The 27,596-nt window shown below is 40.3% G+C and overlaps 1 protein-coding gene across 1 annotated transcript in view; it reads right to left on the bottom strand.

Annotated features, from left to right (window-relative positions):
• Positions 1-27,073, bottom strand: part of LOC126416800 (acyloxyacyl hydrolase-like) — a 70,539-nt gene extending 43,466 nt beyond the window's left edge. The window contains exons 1-9 of the mRNA XM_050084670.1: positions 26,756-27,073; positions 26,483-26,639; positions 26,240-26,375; positions 25,884-26,057; positions 22,475-22,738; positions 22,236-22,340; positions 13,803-13,996; positions 13,554-13,726; positions 1,989-2,107 (exon numbers count right to left, since the gene is read on the bottom strand). Of these exons, the coding sequence (XP_049940627.1) occupies positions 1,989-2,107; positions 13,554-13,726; positions 13,803-13,996; positions 22,236-22,340; positions 22,475-22,738; positions 25,884-26,057; positions 26,240-26,375; positions 26,483-26,639; positions 26,756-26,840 (1,407 nt within the window). The 5' untranslated portion in view covers positions 26,841-27,073. The remainder of the gene's footprint in view (positions 1-1,988; positions 2,108-13,553; positions 13,727-13,802; positions 13,997-22,235; positions 22,341-22,474; positions 22,739-25,883; positions 26,058-26,239; positions 26,376-26,482; positions 26,640-26,755) is intronic.
• Between the last annotated feature and the right edge of the window lie 523 nt (positions 27,074-27,596).

The raw sequence follows: 27,596 nt of genomic DNA, 5'->3' as shown, positions 1-27,596 counted from the left end.
TCTCCATGCTACTCTATCCTGTGCAAGCTTCTTCATCTCCCAGTACCTACTGCAATCTACATCCTTCTGAATCTGCTTAGTGTATTCATCTCTTGGTCTCCCTCTACGATTTTTACCCTCCACGCTGCCCTCCAATGCTAAATTTGTGATCCCTTGATGCCTGAAAACATGTCCTACCAACCGATCCCTTCTTCTAGTCAAGTTGTGCCACAAACTTCTCTTCTCCCCAATCCTATTCAATACCTCCTCATTAGTTATGTGATCTACCCACCTTACCTTCAGCATTCTTCTGTAGCACCACATTTCGAAAGCTTCTATTCTCTTCTTGTCCATACTAGTTATCGTCCATGTTTCACTTCCATACATGGCTACACTCCATACAAATACCTTCAGAAACGACTTCCTGACACTTAAATCTATACTCGATGTTAACAAATTTCTCTTCTTCAGAAACGCTTTACTTGTCATTGCCAGTCTACATTTTATATCCTCTCTACTTCGACCATCATCAGTTATTTTGTTCCCCAAATAGCAAAACTCCTTTACTATGTTAAGTGTCTCATTTCCTAATCTAATTCCCTCAGCATCACCCGATTTAATTTGACTACATTCCATTATCCTCGTTTTGCTTATGTTGATGTTCATCTTATATCCTCCTTTCAAGACACTGTCCATTCCGTTCAACTGCTCTTCCAAGTCCTTTGCTGTCTCTGACAGAATTACAATGTCATCGGCGAACCTCAAAGTTTTTACTTCTTCTCCATGAATTTTAATACCTACTCCGAATTTTTCTTTTGTTTCCTTTACTGCTTGCTCAATATACAGATTGAATAACATCGGGGAGAGGCTACAACCCTGTCTCACTCCTTTCCCAACCACTGCTTCCCTTTCATGCCCCTCGACTCTTATAACTGCCATCTGGTTTCTGTACAAATTGTAAATAGCCTTTTGCTCCCTGTATTTTACCCCTGCCACCTTTAGAATGTGAAAGAGAGTATTCCAGTCAACATTGTCAAAAGCTTTCTCTAAGTCTACAAATGCTAGAAACGTAGGTTTGCCTTTTCTTAATCTTTCTTCTAAGATAAGTCGTAAGGTTAGTATTGCCTCACGTGTTCCAACATTTCTACGGAATCCAAACTGATCTTCCCCGAGGTCCGCTTCTACCTGTTTTTCCATTCGTCTGTAAAGAATTCACGTTAGTATTTTGCAGCTGTGACTTATTAAACTGATAGTTCGGTAATTTTCACATCTGTCAACACCTGCTCTCTTTGGGATTGGAATTATTATATTCTTCTTGAAGTCTGAGGGTATTTCGCCTGTCTCATACATCTTGCTCACCAGATGGTAGAGTTTTGTCAGGATTGGCTCTCCCAAGGCAAACTTTGCATATCAGACTATCACTGTGGTCTACATCCAAGTAGAACTGCAACATGCAAGTATTTAACATACAAATTTAAATGTGTGGCTGTGTATACTGAACACTACACACTCAAGAGGTATTACGAATCCTAGAATTTTATCTTTAAGCTTTTTTTATCATTTTACACAGTATGTCAAAACATTATTATGTGAGAATGATGATACAAAAGCCAGAGTTGTTGATGATGATGATGATGATTGGTTTGTGGGGCACTCAACTGCATGGTCATGAGCACCTGTACAAAGTCCCAATTTCTACACAGCCCATTTTCTTTTCACAATCAAATCTATAGTCACTCTCTCAAATGATTATGATGGTGAAATGATGAAGACAACACAAACACCCAGTCCCCAGGCAGAGAAAATACCCAACCTGGCCAGGAATCGAACCCGGGACCCTGTGATCCTGAGGCATCAACACTAGCCACTAGACCAAGAGCTGCGGATAAATGCCAGACTGAAAGAACTTTTAAAGTAAAAGTTCAAATTGTTGCCAATTCAAATACTATATTTTTATTTTCAGTCACATTGCACTGCTTATGTTCAGGATGAGCAAAATTCTCTCTTACCTGTGAAGTGATTTGCCTCAATGTTTCATTTGATGTCATCCAGCCAACACAAGGTCCAATTTCCATGCATGTGAACCACTTATACACATCACGGTAACGAATGTCACGTCTGAACTTGCCTAAAAGGGAGAAAGATGTTAATGAAACTTTTGGTGTTGTTCCCAATTACATCAATTGTTCTATTTTACTTGGCACCGATGATTCACTTATAGGTCTCAAGGTAACTAAGAAGTATGGAGCTACACTACTAGCCACCGGAGACCCTACTTCCTTCAGTGTATATCATTATGTGGACTGCTATGGTGGGTTTTGGTAAGCCCCACAAAAATTAACTCTCATTGAGTTACATTAAGTTTCAATTAAAAACTACCCAACCTGAGACTTCTGAAAATTTTTAGTGATTCCTGTATCTATTAACATCTGCAGTTTTATCACCAGTCTTATGCCTACATAATGAGCCTGACAGTCACAGGAGCACTGCTCTTTAAGCACAAAGTTTTAGCAGAAAAATGACATTTGCAGTTTGGAGAAAAAAAAAATGGTTCTTTCCTGTACATTTGGACAGTATACTTGAGGAAGTATTATGTGGTTGATACACCTACATCTCCGCAAGTCACCTAACACTGTGTGGTGTAGGGTATTTTGGGTACCACTTACTGATCCCACTGTCCCTGTTGCAATCACGAACAGCAAATAGGAAGGATGATTGTAAGTCCCTGTATTACCTCTAACTTCTTGAATTTTCTTGGCCACTGGATTCTGATGAGGATCTCTGTAATGCTCTCACATCAACTAAATGATCCCATGACAAAACGTCTCACTTTTCATTCGATCTCTTAACAGTCCTACCTGGTAAGGATCCCAGACTGATGAACAGTACTTAAGAATTGGCTGCACAAGCACTTTGTAAGCCACTTCCTTTGTGCATGAGTTACATCTCTCTATGATCCTTCCAGAAATCTGTCTAGCACGTGCTTTTTCCAACTATTTGTTATATATGGTCCTTCCTCTCAAGGTCGCTCTGGACAGTTACTCCTAGTTATTGTGCAGTATATACTGTTTCCAGCAATTTGTCATCAATAGTGTAGTTGTACAGTAATGGATTTATTTTCCTATGCAAGTGCAATACGTTACATTTAATTACGTTCATGGTCAACTGCCAGAGCCTGCAACATTCCTCAGCCTCCTGCACGTCATTCTCCAAATGCATACTGTCTTCTGGCATTGCTACTTTTTTATACGCAATTCCACAGTCTGTAAACAGTAATGTTCTTATCATACTTCCTTGAGGTACTCCAGAAATTACCTTTACATTTGTTGATTTTCTTCTGTTAGTATTGAGTTCTATCTGCAGTGAAGTATTTAATCCATTCGCAAATCTGGTCCGACAATTTCCGCATTTTTTATTTTTTTCGTGAAACTGTGTCAAATACATTACTGTAGTTAAGAAACATGGCATCAACCCAAGTGTCATTGTTTACAGTGCTGCAGACCTCGTGGAGGAACAAAGCAAGCTGAGTTTCACTAGATCTCTGTATCTCTGTTTGTTTTTAGAGGAGTTTTCATCCTCCAAAATTGACAGTTCTTGAGCATAAAACATGTTCCATAATTCAAACAACACATTGACATAAAAAATATAGGCCTGTGGTTATGTGCAGCTGTTCTAGACCCTTCTTGAAAACAGGAACGTCTTGCACTTTTTTTCCAGCCACTAGGAGTGTTTCATTGCTCCAGCAATCACCTGTAAACTGCTGCTAGAAGGAGAGCAATTTCTTTCACATGATCTTTGTATGATCTTATAGGTATCTCGTATGGCTTCAATGCCTTTCCACTACTAAGCGGTTGTAGTTGCTTTTCTCTTCCGCAATCAATTATCTCAATAGCTGCTATTTCAATGTTCATACGATGACCGAAGAAGGGACCATGTTATGGTCTTCCATGGTGAAACAATTTAGGAAGACCAAATTTACTGTTTTGGCATTCTCTCTGTCATCTTCTATTTTGGTGTCAGAATGATCACTGAGTGAATGAATAGGGAATTTCACTGCTTACTGATTTTACACAAGACCAGAACCTGTTTAAATTTTCACTTAAGTCTTGTTGACAAAATTTTACTTCCGAAGTCATTGAACCCATTGCTCTCTTTATACTTGTTCAGCTTTTCTTTGTCTGCTAAATTTTGGCTTCTCTCAAATCTGTGATGAAGCTCTCTTTGTTAACACAGCAGTTTTCTCACATTGATATTAAACCATGGTGGGTCTTTCCCATCTCTTATGATCTGTTCAGAACATATTTGTCTAAAGCATATCGAGTGAGGCTTTCAAATTATTTCCATTTGTACTCCACATCTTCATCCTCAGCAATGAGTATTTGATGCTGACTACTCAGATACTCAGCAATTTCTATCCTGTTTGCTAAGTACAGATATTTTCCTACCTTCTTTTTAACAGTCATTGATAACTTCCTCTATAGTAACTGATTCGATAAGTTAAGCTCTGTTTGTTGCTAGGAAGTCTGAGACATTATCTTCACAAGTTGGTTCTCTAATTAACTGATCAAAGTAATTTTCACACAACATATTCAGAATAATGTCACACAAATCCCTGTCTCTGGTAGCAGCTTTGATTACTACTTCTGACCAATCTTTGATGCTTAACTTCACTCAGATTAATTCGCATTCAGAATCCATGATAACTTCCCTAGATATTATCAAATTTTTTACTGTGATAAATAATCCACTACCATTAATGACTGACCTATCCTTACACTAAATAATCCAAGCTGAACTTAGGATTTGTTGCTATTCACTGCTGCTTTCAACTTACTTTCTGTTCCCAACACTATCTGTGCATTGTAACTTTCAATAAGCAATACTAATTCTGGGACCTTTCCTTGGATGCTCCTGCAGTTTACCAGTGAGCATTCTCTGATAACATTGTGGCTGATGTAACTTCGATTTTGGCAGGCAATTTACCTCCCATTCCAAGACCATTAAAAAGAAAACCATGTGGATGCCACACATTATTCGCTACCCTAGTAGCCCTTTCTTGCATGTAGGGAATGCCTGGTCTATTAAGCAGAACCCCACAATTCTCCTCCCAATAGTGGAGGCTGAGGAATTCACATCGCATACCATTGCAGAGTCATCTGATTCTCTGGTTTAGACCTTACATTCTCCTCCAAATCAGTGGACCAGTCAACCCTTGGGATGATGCTGTAGTCAGCTTAGCCTGCACCCCACACTTCATGCTAGTTGTCTTCACCAAATTACCTGTCGACCAAAAGGAACTGGGGATAGCCTCATAATCTTGGTGGGGAGTGTCTTTCGTGGCGACATGTGCCACTATTTGCGATCGGGGTCGGTTGAACACACTGCGCTCAATAGATGCCAGCAATACCTCTTCCATATCACAGACGAGAGACCCCCAACAAACATAATGAGTGCACATGGGCAATCTTTCCCACCCTGCTTGTTATTTCCCTAAGGGGCGCCATTACCTGCCTAATGTAGTAGCTCTCTATGGCTAGCATACCAGCCCTCTGCACTTGTCTGGAGTGGGCAGGAGAATCGACCATTGGCTCAACAGGAGTAGTAGGGAATTAATACCATAAAATCTTTTTCTATGACTGTTATAGGGGCAGAGCCTGTTCAAGGATCAAGTTTCACAAGCTATAATCCATTCATTATAATAATAAACCTGATGTAAACATTGCAATATGTATTCTTCCGCGTTTGCTGGAACCTCATTGGATTTCCGTTTCACGTGGGGCTGCAGCCAAGTTGTCTCGAGTGCTGCCAAGCATGATAATAAGGGTACGTTTTGTGCTGTGTGTTATGCGTATATCGACTTAGGGATAATATGAGACAACTGCTTTACTGGCGCGTTTAACTTGGACAGCACTGGCCAGTCAGCTTTTAGCAGAAGCAGAAACAAATAATACACTGCAAATCTCCCACAATATTCTCCTTAGATGACTCGACGAAAACTGCAACACATTATCATTTTTCACTATCGTATTATTGCATTTAAAAACAAGAATGATGAAAATTCATGACTTAACCACAGGGCAATTTTTCTGCATAAAGCTGTGTGTAATGTAAGAGAGTACTGAAGGATCTCACTGTATAGTTGATTACTGATGCCACTGAAAGTATTACTTACAGTCAGTCATCTGGTAATCTGTTCGCTCCTTCCTTATCCGAATCCGAGAAATACATTTCATTTCTGGAAGTGTCACCTGCTACGTTGATAATGAGCCTATCAACAACAGAATCCATGAAGTCAACCAGACACAGCATTTTCTCTTCTTCTTTTATATCGAGCCGTTCAACATCCCGCCAACATTCGGCAGCGATGTGTGAAAAAGCTGCGTGCATTAGTTCCAGTACGTCTGACAGCTCAACAGTATTGTTACTTCTTGGAACAAATCCCACAGCTTGGCTCCAGATCAGTTCTGTTGGGTTCATATTGTAATGGTACAGCAGCAAATGTAAAACTGCAGCATTTGTATGCTGTGAAACATGATTGTTTTTCACGTTTCTATGATATTTATCTACCTCTGCGGTATAAAACGATGTACACAGTTAAATAAAGAGGATTTGGTTTTTCATTTTTACCTTAAAAATTAAATTGTTATGGTTTCTTAATTTAAACATTTATGAACAGTCTTTCATAAAACATCGATAATTAAGAATTTGTATTTGAAACAGAAAGAGGAATTTTGCATCAAATTGTAATTAGAACAAGACAACATGCATTATTCATATAAAATAATGATGAGTTTTATAATTACAAGACATAGGTATTTCAAATTGAATGAGAAAAAAAATGATACTGGGGAGATTTGAACCAACGCATGAATATCTGCATTTTGTTCACATTCCATTACACTACCTAATTCGCCACGAGTTCAATGTGGGTTTCTTTACCAACAAATCTGGGAAAACTTCAAAGACTATTATCTCTGTAAATTTACGAAAAATATTAATAACAGTCTATTTCTTGGCACTTTTTAACAATGTTCCATGCATGTATTTCACTATGGAACAGAAAGCAGCCTGAGCCATTTTCATAAAGCACATTAACAGTGCGACAATCAGAGTACAACACTAAAGAGGCTGTGATTGTACACGATTTTTGAAATAAAAATGGTGTAGCTAAAGCATGATTAAAAAAACCATTGATGGCTGTTAATACAATTGAATATCTTAATGTTTCACTTAATGTAACTTAGTAATAAGATATCTAATACACAAGTAGGACCTACTTTAAAGAGTGTAACAACACCAGCATACCTCTGCTGTGGCTTGTGACCAATCATTGCGTTTGTGTTTGTTTGCATCTGGTTTATTCTTATGATGAACGGATTACACTGCTTGTGGAAACAAGCTGAGAGGAGTGCAAGATGTGTCACAGCTTTAAACTTTCTGCACAGAACATATCACAATTAGTAGTGGCAGCTTATGGCAACAGCCTTACAAGGTTTCTAAAGTACAAGATTAGTATCACAATTATTACCAAACCCTGATATGGTGGAAGATATATGAGGGGAAGATGGTGATGGGAGGAGGGAGGGGGACACCAAATGGTTAGTTGCCTGAGTTGAAAAATGTTCTCGAACTGGCTCTGTACAGCAGCACAAAAGTGTAAGAGTTAAAACAGTAAACCTGTTTTCCAGTTCTAAATTTCAAGCAGGATTTTAATAGTTGGTAACAATGTTACAATGTGATTATTTTAAAATGTTACCAATAAAACTGAACGGTGATACGTATTGTCAAAGATCAGTCTAATGTCATAGTGTCATTTTGTCATATTTGCTTGTTTCACTCTTACAGATGTGAAGTTTAATGTGTTTTTTGTGATGGTAATGTTGCCACTGCTATATTTATGATGGATTATGAAGCAAACATAAATATTACATAAATAAGTGATAACAATTAGTGCTATACTTTTTTTTTGAAACCATCACAAGCAGACACACATGTCCTCAGTTGGAGCAAGTACTAGTATTGGTAGTTGCCAGGAGAGAGTATCTGTAGCATGGGACACTGGGAGCAAATTGCTGACACCAGCAAGTCTTCTCTACATAATCTGTGCATAGAATCATACAAGCCCCTCCACTGCTACTGACATCCAGACTGAAATGGGCAAAAAAAAAAAAAAAAAAAAAAAAAAAATTATGTTCTTTGTAGCTTACTTTTGACCAGTCATGGAAAATGCTAGTACACATTACAATGTCTAATATGTATGTAAGTTCATATAGATAAACATCACTGCCCACCTCACGCGAACTGCTGGAGAAAGGCTTCGTAGATCATTCAGCTATATTCTGCTCCATGTTTTCTAATGTTATCGAATACCTTCCAGAAGTCAACAAAGAACAATCTTGGTCCATCTGTCATCCATTTGCCTAGCTACATTTTCAAACCATCTTCATTACAGTCATAATTATGAATATTTCCAATCTGCACCCTAATCCATACTGTACTTTGCTGTATCATTAGCTATTCCTAACATCCCTCTTTTCATTGCTCCCTAAGCAATCCTCAGTTTTCCAGTAGTTTTTGCACACAAATTCCACATCTTACTGCTGTAATTAAAAACTATCCAGACATATTGGAAACTTAGTTTTGAAAACCCTACTGGGTTTAATAAAAGCACCCCAAACATTTTTACTTTTCTGTTTATTTCTTTCACTCTTCACCCACTCATTGTCTTCAATTGCACTAAATACACAACTCATTAATTGGCTCTAGGACTTCATTGTTAATCTGTAGTATTTTCTTTCCAGCGAATTATTTATAACTTTAGTCTCATTGTAACTACTTTCAAAGCCAGTCTCAATCTTGTTCTATTAAGTTCTCCCTTTAGCACTGGATTTTTAGTTCCATTAGAGGCAAACAGTACAAGTCAGCATCATAAAGAAGGTGGTCCACATGATTAACCCATAGTCCTCATTTTTCCCCCGTTTCAGGATCTGAAAGATGTTCTTGGATATATAGAATCTCTTTGCCCAACTCCTCATTTATTTTTGAATATCTAGCTATCCTTATTGAACTGTAGCTACAGTTCCCTTTTTTTCAATACAGTAAGGTAATAGTTTTAGTTATGACATCTTGCTGATCTGGTTTGAATTTTGTCCAATGTCGGTGTTAATGGCAGACATGGTCAACGACAATGAAGCTGCTGTCACATTTTCAGCATTGTTTGAAATGATCGGTCAAGCTGCACCACTTCCTTCAACACCACCTAGGAACAAAGCCTACACACGTGAGCTGAGTGGGCTTTGTCCCTAGGTGGCATTGCTTCCTTAGATAGTCAGTGGAATACACTTTGTTGCCTGCACCATTACTGTTTCCGTAACTATGCCATGAGGTGCAAGGTTTGGCTCGTATATCTCAGTGCATCCTTATAGCGATGCCTATAATTATAGACTTTGCGAGGAAGACTTGACTGCAGTATGAAGCAGTTCTTGATTAGTGACATACATCAAGACAGCAGTGGTCCGTCAACTGGTGGAGGGGAAGGAGATCCTCCAAAGGCAAAAATGAGGAGGTATGATGATAACTATTTATTGCTAGGCTTCACAACAAATTAACGGGAAAACCAATTTTTTTTTCCAGGAAACTAAACATTTCATTATTTACCTAGAAGAACTTTGCTAGAATGACGAATGTGACGCTAAGGCCCTTTTAGCCTCTTATCAGATTTCTTGCAGAATTGCTAAATGCAAGAAACCAAACACAGCTACAGAAACTCTGGTTTTACCAGCAGCAATTGATATAATATCAACAATGTTTGGCAGCTCATTTGCTCAACAGTTGGAAAGTATTCCTGTCTCTAATGACACAGTGTGTAGCAAATTTTTTGACATTACTGAATATTTTCTTGAGCAGTGGACAAAGCAACTGACATTCATAAAGATGCTCATTTGATTACTTATGTTTGTCTCATTAATGAATTTAACATTTGAGCAGAATTTCTTTTCTGCAAGCCAATACTGAAAACAGCTACAGCTGAAAACCTTTTTGATATGCTCAATACTTTTTTAAATCAAAATGTTATATCATGGAATTGGTGCACTGGAGTATGCACAGATGGAGCTTCCTCAATGTCTGAAATTCATGGTGGATTGCAAGCAAAAGTTAAAGCTGTAGCTCCTGATGCTGTATGGGGTCACTGCACAATTTGTTGGGAGGCTCTGGCCACTAAAGAACCTAGCCCAGCCCTTCAAGCAGTTCTGAAAACGGTTATATGAACAGTTAATATTTTTAAGGCAAAATCTATAAATTAGAGGCTTTCTAAAGTGCTATGTGAGGAGATGGGTGCTGAACACTCAGTCGCTCTTTTTTAGTAATTTTCAATGGCTGTCAAGGGGTAAAGTAGTGAAAAGAATGTTTGAACTGGGGAATGAGGTACTCTGTTTTCTGAAGGAGAGAAGTTACTCTTCTGCACACTGTTTCAACAACAAAGACTTTTTACTTAAAATGGTTTACCTCAATGTAGTTTTGAGAAACTAAATGTTCTTAACACTTCACTTCAAGGTAATTAGGCAACTGTTCTATCTTGGAATGAAAAGGTGAAGGTGTTCATTAAGAAATTAGAGCTGTGGCAAAACTGAATGGAGTATGGCATACTAAATATGGTCCCTACTATAGTGCCACTGTTAGAGGATACTGATAATCCAATATTTACAACGGCGATAAAAGCTTGCTTTCATCATCTTGCAACATTTAAAGTTCACTTCAAGAAATATTTAAGCAATGATTTTGATAAATTTAATTGTATTAAAAATCCATTCAGAAATGCTCCTGGACCGTCATTTCTAAACAAAGAAGAGCAAGAACAACTTACTGAACTCACTTGTGATACTTTACTCAAGAGTACATTTAATGGTGTCTTTGTTGGAGGTTTGGATACATATTAGCAAAGACTTCCCTACGCTAAATCAAAATGCAGTGAAGATCCTGATTCCTTTTGCAACAACATACTTGTGAGAGAATGGCTTTTCAGCTTTGTCAGCTATGAAGTCTACTACCATTCAAAGCTAAATGTAATCAAAGCACTTCAAAGAAGTGGCTGTTTCTGCTATTCCTCCATGTCTTAAGAAACTTTGCTCTCAAAAGCAAGCTCATCCATCACACTGATTTTTTAATTTGAATTTTTATTGCTCTTTTAATTCTTGTTTGCTAAATTGTAAATAATGTTCATTTCACAGTTTTTTAATAAATGAAAATGTGATAAAGATAACGAATTTGTTCCATACTTTCATTATAATAAGTCACGTTATTTTTTGGTTTCTGCTGTGTAAAATCCTTTTAAATTGAGTTTGGTAAACATACGAAGGAAAAAATATAAAATATGACTATTTTTATCAATAACAATAGGGTGGGGGTCCTGATACTATTTTTTCTACTGAAAGGGGGGGGGGGGGGGGAGGGGGTGCTTGAAAAAAGTTTGAGAACCACTTCTCTACAGTAAAAGATATGACAGTTGTTCTTACAAAATCACAAGTGAAAAAGTGCTGGTGACACGTTGAAAAACTATGCCAGTAATCAACCACTAGCTAAATTTGGACCTGGGGCCACTGCATCCTACGTAATGAAATGTAAAGAAACTAAATCACATGTGATGGTTTTGGCAATTGTATATGAAGTGAATCTGCACTGCATTACAATAATTGTAAACTGATCAAAACTTTATGAAAGACTAATAAGGAAACTTTGAAAAAAAAAAAAAATCAAGAAATAGCAAAAGATGATGCTGTACAAAATAAGAAAATCCACAATGGAAGAAGACAGCTACTGAAGAGAAACCAAAATTTCAAACAGACAATAACAGGAGCATGACAGAATATGCTGAATTAAACAAAATTATTTGTAAGCACCTTTGAGAGGTTGTGAGAAGGTACAATAAGAAACTGGTGAAAGAAGCAAAAGATAACAATAAAAGCAAGAAGAAAAAAAAAAGTTAATTTATTGGATAGACTCGCAGTATATCTGTTCAGACTGGCGAAGACATAACACAGAGAAAACTGTCTTACTAGCATTCCTAATTTTTTGTAATGTTCACATAGTTCCAAAGAATAATAATCAGGAACAATGGTAGTACACAATGAAAATGACATCCCACCATTAATGGCAGATGAGATATGTACCAGTAATTGACGTACAAATTAAGTTAAGACACCTGGAGATGATATTTCAGTCGAAATATAGTACAAGCTGGAGGAAAAGTAGTACAAAATGAAATACAACATTGTTTACAGGATAAACTTTTTTGGTAGCTTATTGGCCAGACCGGAATTCAAACATGGAACGCTGCCCTTCACGTGCTGACTCCCAGTCCGAACCCACAGTTTCACTTCTGCTAGTACTTTTTCAAACGTTTTTACATATTTTATGTGAAAAATAGACAAACAAGACATCATCAACAGTGAACCCATTAGTCTTATTTCTATAATTTACTAGATATTCACAAAAATTATCACCATCCGCATATCAGGCAAAGGAAAAAAAAAATCACTTTTTATGTGGCTATGTCACAATGGACCATTTTCAAAACACAAATAAAATTACAATACAAATTATCACTCTGTCTGGAATTAATATATTTTGGAAAGCTTAGACTGAGACTTGTAATGTAGAGTTCTGGTGGAATGTAAATAATTTTAGGAGGAAAGAAAGGTAACAATTCACCAAATAGTGAAGGTACCAAGTCGCTGAAAGGCACGTAAACAGGACTAAGAACTTTGCTAGCTTTTGGATAAATCTCTTCCCCACTTCCATTAGATTTCCTCTGAATGGTGACTAATTTAGAATTTTAGGAGTAGATTTAGTGACCCAAGAAAAATTCTCACCAGCTTTAGAGGAGGCTTTCAGATCCTTCAACAGGGTAAATTAAGGAAAAGTGGAACATATTTCAAACACTTTTTTTGTGATTATGAAATTATTTAGCTCCAGTGCAGCTGAAAATAAGTTCCAGAAATACTGATACAATGTGCGTAGCTTACAATTTGTGTGTTAACAGTTTACATAGTGAAACTTTGTGTGAGAGCATTCAAGAGATGGATGAGAGTTTGTAAATTTTATTTTTATTTTTTCCAACCCAACCTAAGCCTCGGGCTTCACTAGAGATCAGTCCTTGAGCACATTTACTTTTCTTCCCACACTCCACACCAAAAATGAATCAATTTCCATCTTCTACTGAAAGAAATAATGAAATTCAGTGATACTCATTGGCTATCCAGGAGAGCAGTGAGCTGATCACAAGCCCCTCTGTACCTGCATCTGGTGATGCCTAAGGGCGAGAATGATATGGCGGCTGGTTAGTACCGCTGGGCCTTCAAGGCCTGTTTGGACGGTGTTTGTTCATTTGTTTTACCACATACTATCATCGAATTGGCTGTTGCCATTGGAAACAAACTGCCAACAGCAGCATGCAACGAAAGAGCATGGTAAACTGTTTGTGTATTTTAGCCCCTGTCATTCCTTACACAGTGGTCTATCTTCCAAACTTCAGTTCAATAACTAACTGAGCATTTTGTCCTGGGAGCAAATCATACCTAAAGGATGGAACCTATTGGCCATCTCCGGATAGATGAAACTCCCATCAACCAATCCAATTAGAAGTACATGACTTCCTTTGGGAAGCATAGTGTCCAGTGCACTCAGCACTTCCATTACATTTTTCCGGTACTCTTCTGGAGTAGTCATATTGGATATAGTGTCCGCATGACTGAAAATCAAATTACGACAAAATTAAAACAGTTTTCCAGTCCATATAACAATCAAACTTTGAATCATCAACTTACTTGTTACAGACATCATTTCCAAACAAACTGTATATAACAAGTGCTGGTTTGTCCCTGTTCTTGTTACGAGCAATGCTTTTCACACGCTTTACAGCATCAAAGCTGGAATCTCCATTACGACAAATATTTTGATAATCCCTGTGGTTACACAGATTGCGATCTCTTAGCCTCAGATAGATGGAATCTGTCCGACCCTGAAATAATTCATTATTTAATTAGTAGAGAGACTGAGACAAGATATACAAAGAAAATATACAGCATAGAGTCAGTGAAGGAAACCATGATACAAATTTCAGCTGATAATCAAAACTGAACAGTTTTCACAAAATGTTTTGGATGTAGGGCAGTTTCACATATTGAAATATCTGTACACTGTTATCCAAAATGCGGACAGTGTCTCTCCCCGTAAGCACTTTCTATCCCTTTACTCATTCAACGTCACCCACAAAGCTTTCCCTGTCAGAATGTACAACTTGATTCTTACCCATAATTGGACCCGTTATTTACATCTAGCACAGAAAAGACCAACAATTCTTTTCAAAGCACAACCCTTACAATAACTAGAGAAGACATACAAATTAAAGTTCGCTGAGCTTAGGCAAACATCAGAGCACAAGAATCAAGGTGGTAAGGTAAAAGGAAGGAAGATAGGGTTTAATGTCCAGTCGATGATGATATCTTTACAAATATGTAACAAATTCATAATGGCGAAGGAAATTTGATGTGACCTTTCCAAGCAACCATCCCACCATTTGGTTGGTTGGATTAAAGGGGAAAGGGGATGGGGGGACCAAACTATGAGGCCATCACTCCCTTGTTCTGAATAAAACAATTCCACAAGTGTGAGAATAAAACAAACGAGACTGCCAACACAAATCGGAATGAAAGGAAAACTCACAAGAACAATGAAGGGCAACAAACTTGTAAATGGACAAAAGAGGGACAAGAAAACCACAGAAACGCAAGAAATGGGATGAAGAGTGTTAAACAACAAAGCAGATGACCATGGCTGGCTGACCATGAGAATAAAGAGGAGAAACCAGCCACTCTGCAACACATTAAAACCTCCACCCTAAAAGCACTAGGGTGGGGGATACAGTGGGACAAAGGACATGCTCTAAAACTTAGATCAAATGATAAAACCCACCCTCACAAATAAAATGCAAAACTAAATCGGCCAATGAGGCATTGTCAGATAAAATTAGTGGCAACGAGTCCTGTAACCCAAGATTCTGTCACTGAGCAGTCAAAGTGGGACAGTGTACCACAAGATGGTCACTGTCAACCAAGCACCGCACCAACACTGAGGTGGGTCTTCAAGGCACAGGAGATAACTGTGGGTCACCCAAGCATGGTCAATGTGGAGCCGGCAGAGGACAACTGATTCCCTGCGAGAGGCCCGCATGCAATACTTCCACACATTTGTAGTATCCTTAATAACACGCAGTTTGTTATGTGTACTGTTATGCCATTTCATCTCCGAAAGCCTAAATACCCCGAGCCACAAGTCAGAACGCAGGTCAGGTTCAGACATGACCATCTCCAGAAGCAGTTTCCACGTAGCCTGTTTGGCCAGCCTGTCGGCAAGTTCATTGCCTGGGATTCCGACGTGACCTGGGGTCCAGACACACACTACTGAATGGCTGGACCATTCCATCACATAGATGAACTCCTGGATGGTCGCTACCAAAGGATGACAAGGGTAGCACTGGTCGACAGCTTGTAGGCTGCTCAAGGAGTCATTACACAGCAGAAATGACTCACATGGGCATGAGCGAATATGCTCAAGAGCACAAAATATGGCCGCCAGCCCTCCAGTGAAAACTCTGCAGCCATTGGGTAAGAAGTGCTGTTCTATATGTCCTCCATGAATACAGGCAAAGCAAATGTGATCATCGGCCATCGAGCAGTCAGTGTAAACCACTTCATGGCCCCGGTACATGTCAAGAATCGAGAGGAAGTGACAGCAGAGAGTTGCAGGGCTAACTGAGCCCTTAGGGCCACGTGAAAGGTGTAGGCGAAGCCGTGGCCTAGGTGTACACCATGGAGGTGTACGTGAGTGGAGGGGAGGACTCCAGTTCAGATAGAAGGGATTGCATGCAAACAGCAATGTTAGCCCTGACCTGGGCTGCCGATGCGGGAGACAGGCTGCGCGGGTGGGAAAAGGAGACAGTAATTCGGATGTGCAGGAGAACTATGAACATTTACTATGTAACTGAGGAGCAGTTGTGCATGCCTAACCTACAATGGAGGGACTCTGGCCTCCACCAGGATACTGGCAAGGCAGGATTGAACAAGGGCTCTGTAGAGCTGCAGAGCGTAGAGTGATCTGCACCCCAGTTGGTGTTGTTCAGGCAGCGGAGGGCATTGAAGTGCTGCCAGCATTTCAGCTTAATCAGACGAAGGCGAGGTAGCCAAGTCAATACGGCATCAAAAATCAGTCCTAAGAATTGATATGCCTCCACTACAGTGAGTGGATTGTCAGTAAGATAAAGTTCTCATTCCGGATGAACGGTATGACGCTGACAGAAGTTCATGACACAAGACTTCGCAGCTGAAAACTGGAAGCCATGAGCTAGAGCCCATGACTCCGCCTTGTGAATGGCTCCCTGTAGACGGCGCTCAGCAACACCAGTACCAGAGGAACAGTAAGAAATGCAGAAGTCATCCGCATACAGAGAAGGCATGACGGATGGCCCCACAGCTGCCACTAGACCGTTAATGGCCATTAAAAGAGAGAAATACTCAACATAGAGCCCTGTGGGACTCCATTCTCCTCTATATGGATGGAATTATGGGAGGCACCAACTTGGACATGGAAACTATGAAGCTACAATAAGTTTTGGATAAAATACAGGATTGGGCCTCGGATCCCCACTCGTATAATGTGCCAAGGATATGATGTCGTCAGGTCGTGTCATACGCTTTTCGTAAATCAAAAAAGATGGCAACAAGGTGTTGGCGTATGAAAAAGGCTGTCTGAATGGCAAACTCAAGTGACAAAAGATTATCAGTGGCAGAGCGACCCTGGCAGAAGCCGCCCTGGCATGAAGCCAGTAGGCCAAGTGACGCCAGGACCCAACCCAACTGCCCACACACCATACGTTCCAGCAGCTTACAAAGAACATTGGAGAGGCTGAAGAGCTGATAGCTATCCACATCAAGTGGGTTTTTACCGGTTTTAAAAAAGCACCAGTATGATGGTGCTCTCCCACCATTGTGACTGAAAGACGCTATCACACCAGATCTGCTTGAAGATGATGAGATGTCGCTTGTAGTCATATGAGAGATGTTTAACCACCCGACCATGGATCCAATATGGCCCAGGAGCTGTGTTGGGGCAATGTGCAAGGGCACTGAGGAGCTCCCACTCCGTAAATGGGGTGTTATAGGGTTCACTGTGGCATGTAGCGAACGAGAGGACTTCCCTTTCCATCTGCCATTTGAGGGTGCGAAAGGCTGGGGGGTAGTTCTCCGATGCATAGGCTCGAGCATAGTGCTCAGCAATCGCATTTGCATCGGTAGACAACATGCCATTGGTGTTAATGCCAAGGACACCTGTTGGAGTCTGGTACCCAAAAAGACATCTGATCTTCGTCCAGACTTGGGAAAGTAACGTATGGCATCCAATGGTCGAGACATATCTCTCCCAACACTCCTGCTTCCGTTGTTTGATAAGATCACAAATGTGGGCACAAAGCCGTTTAAAGGCTATGAGGTGCTCCAGAGAAGGGTGCCGCTTATACCACTGTAGAGCTCGCCAATGCTCCTTAATTGCCTCAGCGACTTCCGGCGACCAGCACGTGACTGCCTTTCACCGTGGACACCCTAATGAGTGAGGGATCATATTTTCTGCCGCACTTGCTCAACCATCACATCGATGTTACTGTGTGGGGGAGATTCAATGGTGACGGAAGAAGTGAAAGTTCCCCAGTCCGCATTGTTTAAAGCCCATCTGGGCAGGTGCCTGTGTGCCCGACACTGGGGCAGTGACAGGAAGATGAGGAAGTGGTCACTATCCCACAGGTCGTCATGAGCACTCCAGTGGATAGAAGGGAGAAGGCCAGGACTGCAAACCGAGAGATCAATGGCCGAATATGTGCCATGTGCCACCCGTATTTAAGAGGCAGAGATTGAGTTGTGACAGCAAATTTTCGACATCTCTGCCTCAGCCAGTTAGCATAGTGCCACCCCACAAGGGGTTATAAGTGTTAAAATCTCCCAAAAGTAGGAAAGGTTTAGAGAGCTGATCAACCAGTGCAGCCAATGTGTTCAGGGGTGCTGCACCATCTGGAGGAAGATGTACATTGCAGACAGTTATTTCCTGTGTCATCCTTATCCTGACAGCCAAAGCTTCAGGGTGGGTTTGAAGCGGCACAGGTTCACTGCATATGGAGTTAAGGACATAGACGCAAACTTCACCTGACACTCAATTATAGTTGTCAAGGTTCCTGTAACATCCCTTACAGCGTGCAGAGCACAGTTCCGCATTGCCGAGAACCAGTTTTCCTGGAGGGCAATGCAGAAAGCAAGTGTAAAGCTTAACAGTTGCTGTGGCTCAGCCAGGCGGTAGAAAAAACTGCCGCAATTCCACTGGAGGATGACATGATGGTGAGGCATGGAATATTCAATGAGGCAGTTTATGCCTCAGGGTCACCTGCTGCCACCGATTTATTTCCTGAGCAGTCTGTATCCATGGTGGCTGAGGGTCTGGTGAGATCTAGGTCCTCAGCGAACGCCAGAATCTCCACTTCATTCTCAGAAGCAAACTTTCTAGGTATCGGTAGTGTGGGTGCCACCGCAAGTCCCTTGGTCTTGGGGGTCTTCTTTTTGGATTTCTCTTGCTGCTCCTTGGGTTTCTCTGGGTGGCAGAGCTTGACTGATTCAGTCTGCAGGACTGAGGTGATAGTGAAGCCCTACGACCAGCTACTTTTGGGCACTTCAGCCACTGGCGGCAGTGATCTTTCCCACTAGTGGAAACCTGGGAAGGGAGTGACCCAAGGGTCACTAGCAAGAGGTGCCAAGAAGACTTACACTTCTCCGGCTGAGAAGTCGGGACTGGTGTCCCCGATTTGGGGGGGAGGGGGGGGGGGCAGTGCTTCCGAGGTAGGTGGCGTGGGAGCAACTGGGAGGGAAGTGCCCTCCACCATCAAGGGGGCAGGTGTCTGGCTAGGAGAGTCCACCGGAATTCGCAGAACGGATGGGGCTACAACTGTTCTCATCATGGCAGCGTAAGAGATGGTCATAGCCACAGGATGAAGACGCTTAAATTTCCAGTTAGCCTCAGTGTAGGTCAGTCAGTCCAGGGTCTTGTATGCCACGATTTTCCTTTCGCGCTGTAAAGTCCTGCAGTCTGGTGAGCAACGGGAATGATGCTCTCTGCAGATGACACAGATGGGAGGCGGGGCATATGGAGTATTGGGATGTGACAGACGTACACAATCTCGACATGTGACGCTGGAAGTACAGCGGCAAGACGTATGGCCAAACTTCTAGCACTTAAAGCACCGCATAGGGGGGAGGGATAAATGGCTTTACATCACGGTGGTAGACCATCCCCTTGGCCTTCTTGTGAAATGTGTCACTCTTGAAGGCCAAGATGAAGGCACCAGTGGCAACCTGATTATCCCTCAGACCCTGATGGACGCGCCGGACAAAATGAATGCCTCGTCACTAAGTTGGCATGCTGCTCGTCGTCAGACTGCAGAAGAAGGTCCCTGTGGAATATAATATCCTGGACCATATTTAAGCGCTTATGTGGCGTGATGGTAACGGAAACATCCCCCAGCTTGTCACAAGTGAGTAATGTCCGTGACTGGACAGAAGATGCTGTCTTTATCAAGACTAACCATGACCGCATTTCGGACAAGCCCTCCACCTATCCAAACCTGTTCTCTAAATGGTCTACAAAAGATGGTGGCTTCATCGTACGTACTGATTCACAATAGGTCTGAGTTTTCCATGGATTTTATTTTGCTTATCCTAGTATTGCCGTTTTAGACAGGGCTGTTTTTGTGTCTTGTTCTACCTGTCTTTCATATTAAGATAACCTTACTTTCACTTCAAAACATTTTAAGCAACCAAACTAAAATTTGTGCACCTATTCTGAAGTAAAAAATATTCTATTTTCTGTTTCTTTTACTTAATTGTTGGTTCTGACTTGCGTCTTCAAAAGCTTTGCTGAATAACTCTTAACTGCTGCATCTACTTCAGTATGCCTTTACTGAAACTAAACTCACTCTATGGTTTCCACAATATCCTAAAACATGCACCCCTTCTTCACAAGCTTTCCTCTCAGTGTGTTTTACAGAATTTGAAATCATGAACTATCTCATTAAACAAATATTTGGTTTCCTGTTTAATGTACATAATTATAAGAGACAGTCATAGGGAAAAAGTAAATAAACTGTTTATTAATTCAAAAGTAATGATCATAACTGTTAATACATTTATCTCACTGTGAAACAAAATGGTCAGTGCCTTCCTGGAGAAATAATGTGATTGCTTAGGGAACAACAAATTTACTCTAGTGTACACCTCTTCATCCCAGCAAATAGACAGCCACAAATGTCTAGTTTCGAGGCTCCAAAAAATGTAGAAATTGCATGAGGAATGATCAGGACTGAGTAGAAGATATGTAAGGGCTTCCCAGTGAAATTTCTGCAGCATAGTTGAAATATTCTTGGTAACACATGACCCTACAACAGAATGATGTCTTCTGTCAACATTCCTGGGTTTTTGGACTTGACAGAAAGCTTTAATTTGTGCAGAATGCCCATGGTTGATTGTGCGTTAATTGTAGTGGTGTGTCCTAGAAAGTCAATGAGCAGCAGTCTCTTGCATTTTGTGATACAGATGATCATGACTTTCCGGAGGCTGGCATGTCTGTAGTTTCGACAACACTGCAGAAGTTTCACTGGGAATGCCTTACACATTCTCCAAGGAGTTCCAATCTCTCCCCATGCAATTTCCACATTTTTGGAACCATGAAGAGTGACATTCATATCCATTGATATGCTTTGGATGAAGAGGTGCATGTTTGGGTACAATCATGGCTCCATATGCAACCACAAACATTTGTCCATGAAGAGACTGGCTGTCTTGTCTCACTGTAGGATTAATGCATTTACAGTTATGGTGATTACTTTTGAAGTAATAAATATTGCACTTATATTTTTCCATCTACTTTGTTTGCATTTGACTATACCTTACACTTCATCCATAAATAATGGCAATTTTTTTCTTTGACAGCAACAAGATGCCCAAACACTTTTATCAGTATTCGTAAGCTATGTTCGGTGGGCATACAAGGAATTCCAGAAACTACTGAAGTACGGTCTCAAGTTGTTATCATCATTCTCCTATGAAGCAATTTAGTTTCCCTATAGTGTAATGCAGAATTATTTTAAAGGTGAAGGCAGTAACACCAAGAGAGAAGGAGCTACACTGCACTGCAGAAGATTTGCTGGGATACCATTACATATCCTCCATACATTTCTGATATCTCTCTCTTCCCCTCTCATCGCAAATGACAAGGAAAAAAAAAAAAATACAAATCAGATTACACAACTGTGATAGCAAAACCAACTCTTCTATATGGGAGTGAATGACAGACTCTTCACTAAAATGAAAGTCAAAGTAAAGAGAGCAAAGAGAGATTTTTCTCTTATGAAGTGAGAAGTGGAAATATAAGAAACAATGGCATATGGAAGAAATGGCACATGTGTAAACATAACGATCTAAATGGCATCATCGTGGTGTCAGGATGCCAGAGAAATAGGTTACCGCATCAAGTGCTCCAACATCAAAGCTAAGAAAGGAGAGGTTTTGAAAGATAAGTAATACCTTGATGGATTGAACAGTGTTGTATTTCCAGAATACGAGCATCGTAAATAGTATTACTGTATGGTGGTGAGTAATGCTCTAGCTTCATTGGATAATGATGGAAAGAAAATTGGACTTTGCCTCATCAGATAAATCATTTAGGCAACCCACAGAGCAGCTCAACCTAAATGATCAGATGGGATATGAAACTCCACTTTTCTTGATGTCAGATCAATGTCCCAAACATACTGTTCCCTATTCACTTCATTTTGTAACTGAAAACCACTATACGCAGCTGTGTTCTGCTTTGTAAAGATTATTAGCTGTACCACAAGACTTCTTTTAATGATAAGCTGCAATGATAGAAACATTTACTGATTAAACAGTTACATTTAATGGTTTCTGTGGTTTATTTAAAAACTGTTACTAATGTTAAAGTAAACTACAAAGTGTATTTATATGGTTTCTATTTATCAAATGACAATGAAATGCATGCACAGAACTCTCATTTTGCACACATAAAAAAAAACAAGAACTAAAGGATATTAGGAACTACCTAAATTCAGGATGAAAAAATTAAAACTCCTTTTCGAAGCTCTATAAACATACCTTTATAAGAAGTGGTTCTGTAGTGTTTGTAAACCCTGTGGCATATCCTAAATGTGGCCAGTCTAGCTCATCTAGAAGATGTTCTGTGTAATTATGAAGAACATACTGAAATGAAAGGAAAAAACAGCAAATTTATTAAATGCTCGAATGTGAGTTGTAAATCTATTCAAAACAAAGGAAAATAAAAGGCAATAATTTGAGCAACAGTTTGAAATGAATACTCAATTCATTTTACTTACATTTGAGATCAACAGTGGATTCATCCAAGCTTCTGGGAAATGGAAGTGTGCTGAAACTGAGTCTCCAATTATAATCAATCCTCTTGAACCTGTCTCTTTACAAAATTCATCCTCATACGGTTTTCCACTCTTCTGATCTATGCCCCAGATGCCATTGCAGTTATAGTCTGCTACTGTGTCTCCATTTTCTGGTTCACGGCCAGGGTATGCTAACGGGTTCCAGTCTTCACAGTCTCTGCCCCTCCAATGGTAGCCTCTAGCTGTCTGTAATAACCAGCTGTTTCTAACTTACATTACAACAAATAACTCTGTTTTAACTTTTAACAATAATAATCAACTTTTGAAAATGTAATGTAATTGGATAGACAAAAAGTCTACTGCCAGTATTAGGCATTGCAGTTCGCTGTCAAACAGCTTCGAAATAAAGGAGATGGACTGTCACAAATTTTATTTAACCTGGTTTTGGACAAAGTAGTGAGACAGTGGTGACAACTAAATAGTAACATGAAGATCAAACATGTGCAAATAGGATAGAAGGTCAAACATAATGCAACATTGACTGCCTAGCATTCACAGATGACATGCCACTCTTACATGAGACAGAAGAAGAGGTAAAGACAGCACTAAAAAGTCTAGCCGAAACAGCAGGAGAGGTCAGACAGAAGATTACATATAAAAAGACCAAGACATTGAACACTGAGTCTGGCTGAAAGCTAGATGGCCAAGAGGTTGAGAAAGTCAACAGTTCTCGTTATTTGGGGGAGAAGATAACTGGTGGCATACAGAGCAACAGTAGTGCAGTAGACAGGGCACAGCTTTTGCAGAAGCTTCGGTACGTGGTGAAAACAACACATGGCAAGAAAAATCTATCATGAAATGCCAGACTGTGACATGACACAGCAACTGTAAGAAATGCAGCCCTGTATGCATCAGAAATGAGCACACCCAGCAAGAGAGCTTGTATATAGTTGGAGGAGGAGGAGCAGAACATTTTGAGAGACATGGGGCACCAGAAAACATGGGGATATCTGGATACACAGAACATGACAGGAACTGTATGAAAATATTGAACCCATATCGAACTAGATATGAAGAGGAGATTAAGATTTGTTGGGCACATCATGAGGATTTACGAGGAGAGGTTGACTAAGAAGATATGGAATGCACCATGTCATACGGGAAACAACTGGGCAAAGGAGGTCAGCGATGACTGAAAGGAAAGAATCAGCAGGCAGTAGTACAGTACAGAGAAGTACAAAGGGTCGGTGGATGGTCACAGATGGCCGCACACCAAAATCAAAGTTGTCTTAACAGAAGAAGAAAGAAACAGAGTAAGTGAGAGAATGGAGAGGTATTGGGAAGAAAGAAGACATGAAAAAGAAGCCACATGTGATCCTGAAGGGTCCTAACGAAGCAGAAGAAGAAAATGTCTACTCACCAAGTGGCGACAGCAGAACACACATATTGAAAACTGCATTTTTGGAGTCGGTGGGACCTCTCCTGGGAGGATGGAGGAAGGGAAGGAAGAGTTGTGAACAAAAAGAACTGATGAGGTTTAGAAAATGGGGAGAGTTCAGAAAAGTCACCCAGAAGGTGCAAGACTGCTCCAATCCATCCAACCACCCAGTACTTGCTATTCCAGTCCTATCACAGGCTTATCTTACCCCATCAAAGGCCAGGCCACCTGCAAAAGCAGCCATGTTGCATACCAGCTGTGCTGCAACCATTTTAACCTACAAATTTTATATTGGTGTGACTACCAACCAGCTGTCCACCAGGATGAATGGCCACTGCGAAACTGTGGCCAAGAGCAATGTTGATCACCCTATGGCACAACATGCAGCTGAACATAACAGGCTTGATTTTAATGGCTGCTTTACAACTCTGGCCATCTGGATCCTCCCCTCCAATATCAGCTTTTCTAAACTGTGCAGATGGGAGTTATTCTTACAACAAATTCTCCCTCTCAAAATTATCCCAGCCACAACCTACAGTAACCTACTGCAGTTTATGCCCCTTCTGTCCTATCACCTCTTCCCTTTCCTTTACCCCCCCCCCCCCCTCCTACTGTATGCTGCCCTCTGCCAATGCATCCACCTGTCCTTTCCTCTCCCTGCTCCTCTCGTTTTCCATTCATATCCCCGCCCTCCCCCCTCCACCTCCCGATGCTTTGCCTCGCAGTCCCATCAGGCTGCCATCTAGTCCCTGCTTGCCCTGTCAGACAGTGTTCTTCTCTCACTCCACCCACAGCCTGTTATCCACCACCCCCCCCCCCCCCCCACCGTGGTCCAGATTGCTTTTCAAATAATGACAACTGCATTCTGGGTACAGCTGCTAGTCATAGCAGTCATGTATACATGAGGGGGTGTGTGTGAGGGGGGGGGGGGGGGGGTGCTGAGAAGGCTTTGGCCAAAAACTATAATGTGTACCAGTCAACAGGTCATCTTTATGGTAAGTAGGAATCAATCCTCTTCCTAATATTGATGATATTCCAACACAGAGTGTACTTAATCAGTTCTACTAGCTTCACTACATGATATAGTTAAGAATAATTATAAAATTGCATACTGAGCTCCAGAGCACTCCCATGCAATGCTTGAGACAGTTACATTCTGTTAGAAGTTTGACCAGTGTAAGCAGCTTGTAACTGTCTCCAAGATATTAAGGATCCTTAATCCATAGAGAAAAATTCACAATATCCATAAAGAAAACAATTGTAACTGTTTCTGTGATCCAATTTAATGACAGAAACATAAATGTAATGCTGGCAAATATTTCTGCATTAGACACAATGGCTATTACCTGGCATAAACCGTTCTTGACAAGAATTTGTAAATAGAGACCAAAATAGAAACACACCAAACAAGTAAAATATTTATACTTCATACACAAAAGGAAAGGAGAGGCAGTCTGTCATATTATATTTTCATCAATTATGCTTATGAATAAAGTAACAAAACACACATGTTGCAGTATTTTTAAGTTGCATGTGCTGCTATTTTGCTCAGTTCATAATATGTTATGATGTCTTCTGTTATTCTTATATTGTGATGTGAATCCAAATATTTTATGGAAATTGACAATGACCACACAAGCCTTCTTTGTGTCGGGTATGAATCAGTACTCTACATAGCCCCTGTTAATTTAGGTGCTGCTGTATAATATATGGAATCTTCGTAAAATAAAAGGATTTAAATTAATATTCCAGTCGGGATATGTAAGTTCCCTCACTTAAAAAAACCTGAATACATGATAAATTACCTGAAGGGTATTTGTTACCATACCATACACTAGGCTTAAACTGGATCATATAATTAATCTGCAAATTAGTGCACTGTGATATGCTGGAACAAAGCAGTCTAACAGACTATCACAGCAAAACTTCCATGGTGGGAAAATTCATACTTACATTGACTATACTGAAGCGGTCACCATCTAGATCAATAGCAGGCTCTGTTTTCATCCATGTTTTATTGAACATATCACATATCTGTTTTATTCCAGGAATATGACATAAAGCAATTCCTAATCTCTCTAAATGATGCTGATATTCTTTCCCCCTTCCGTTTTGTGCTGTTACTTTCTGGAATAATTGTACAAAATTATCATCATCATTATCATTGTTTGCTGACATTTTGCTGTGTAGTAGTGTCGTTGAGAGATCAAAATTCCTATAACGTAACAAATATTCAAGCAATTATACAGACTAAGCCATTTCTTTTATTTTGGGAGGGCAATGCTGCACAATACTGATGAAACACCTACCTTTATTTGATGCACTGTATTCCTAAAATTCGACAATGGCCTTGGGAACAAATGACAAAAACCAGTATTTTCTTCAGTGTAGCACACATCAATACCATAGCAAAAGACATCTGGTGTAAAATATTTGGAAACTTCCCTGAAAGCAAAATAAGAAAAGTATGGACTGAAGGCAGTAGTCTTCCCAAATGACAAAACAACCTAAATATTTCTGACAACTGTACCTCTGTCTATGGGCTGCCTTACCTATTTACTAAGAGTGGCCACACAAGTTTAACAATGTCCCTACAGTAATCGTTTCCCGGCGAAGGCAACATATCACAAACTCGTAACGAACCAGCTAAGAGGCTTTCATTGTGGATTTCTGCTAACTGGTCTGCGAGACCAAATACAATGGTACAAGCTGCAACCGAAAACGAGATTATGCGTAGCAGAACAAACAAGACCTGCAATATGACAAGTGATTTAAGGAATAGTAATGGATTTTTGTTTTGCGATTGTAGTGCTTCACATACTTACCAGCACAAGACAAACCTCCATTAACACCTCTAGCTTCGCAACCACTCACTAGGAGTATAAGAAATGCAGCAGCGCAAAAAGACATTATGAAGCAGACTAGTTAGATGATATCAGGGAAAATCTGGTTGGCTGCCAATCACTTCAAGATAATTATGTTATCGTCATAAATCTCTGAGAGCCATAACGAAAACTTCGTAAAAGAGAACATCACAACACACAAAGCCAAATGTCTACCACCCTATGCACAACATTATGGGGTGACCGTCATACATTTCTTTTTAAATCCGTCCTTTTAATCGTGTATTGGTCGATAGCACAGAACACTAAGATATGTCGATAAAAGGAATATCGATCTTTTATACCAATTGTACTGTTGGTCGAGAGTGCTAGGGTTCGATAACGAGCCTATCGACCTATCATTTCATCAGGTCAGGAGCTTCGACCATAGATGGTCGAAGGTCAGGAGAGAAGGTAAGATCGATCGTAGGATCTTTCTCCCGTACCTGTAACAGCACTTTCGGATTGTTACAGACAGAGATTAGTGAATGCAACATAGAAACAGGGAGCTACGACATGCGACTCTAAAAAATCTTGGAGAAAGAAGAGTATAAAAAGTAAATACACAAACCCACCGTATCTCACTTCGCTGTTCTGGGTGAACATTGTACAACATTAAATATGCTAGCAGCCAATTTTCATCATTGCCATTCATTTCAAACCTAACATGTGATGAATATCATTCCTTCGATGGTATGAGGTGCATTCAAGTTCTAAGGTCTCCGATTTTTCTTCTAATTAACTACTCACCCGAAATCGATGAAACTGGCGTTACTTCTCGACG

Source organism: Schistocerca serialis, chromosome 8 (assembly GCF_023864345.2).
Source record: "Schistocerca serialis cubense isolate TAMUIC-IGC-003099 chromosome 8, iqSchSeri2.2, whole genome shotgun sequence".
Taxonomy (NCBI): Eukaryota; Metazoa; Arthropoda; class Insecta; order Orthoptera; family Acrididae; genus Schistocerca; species Schistocerca serialis.
This window is presented reverse-complemented; position numbering and strand designations above follow the sequence as displayed.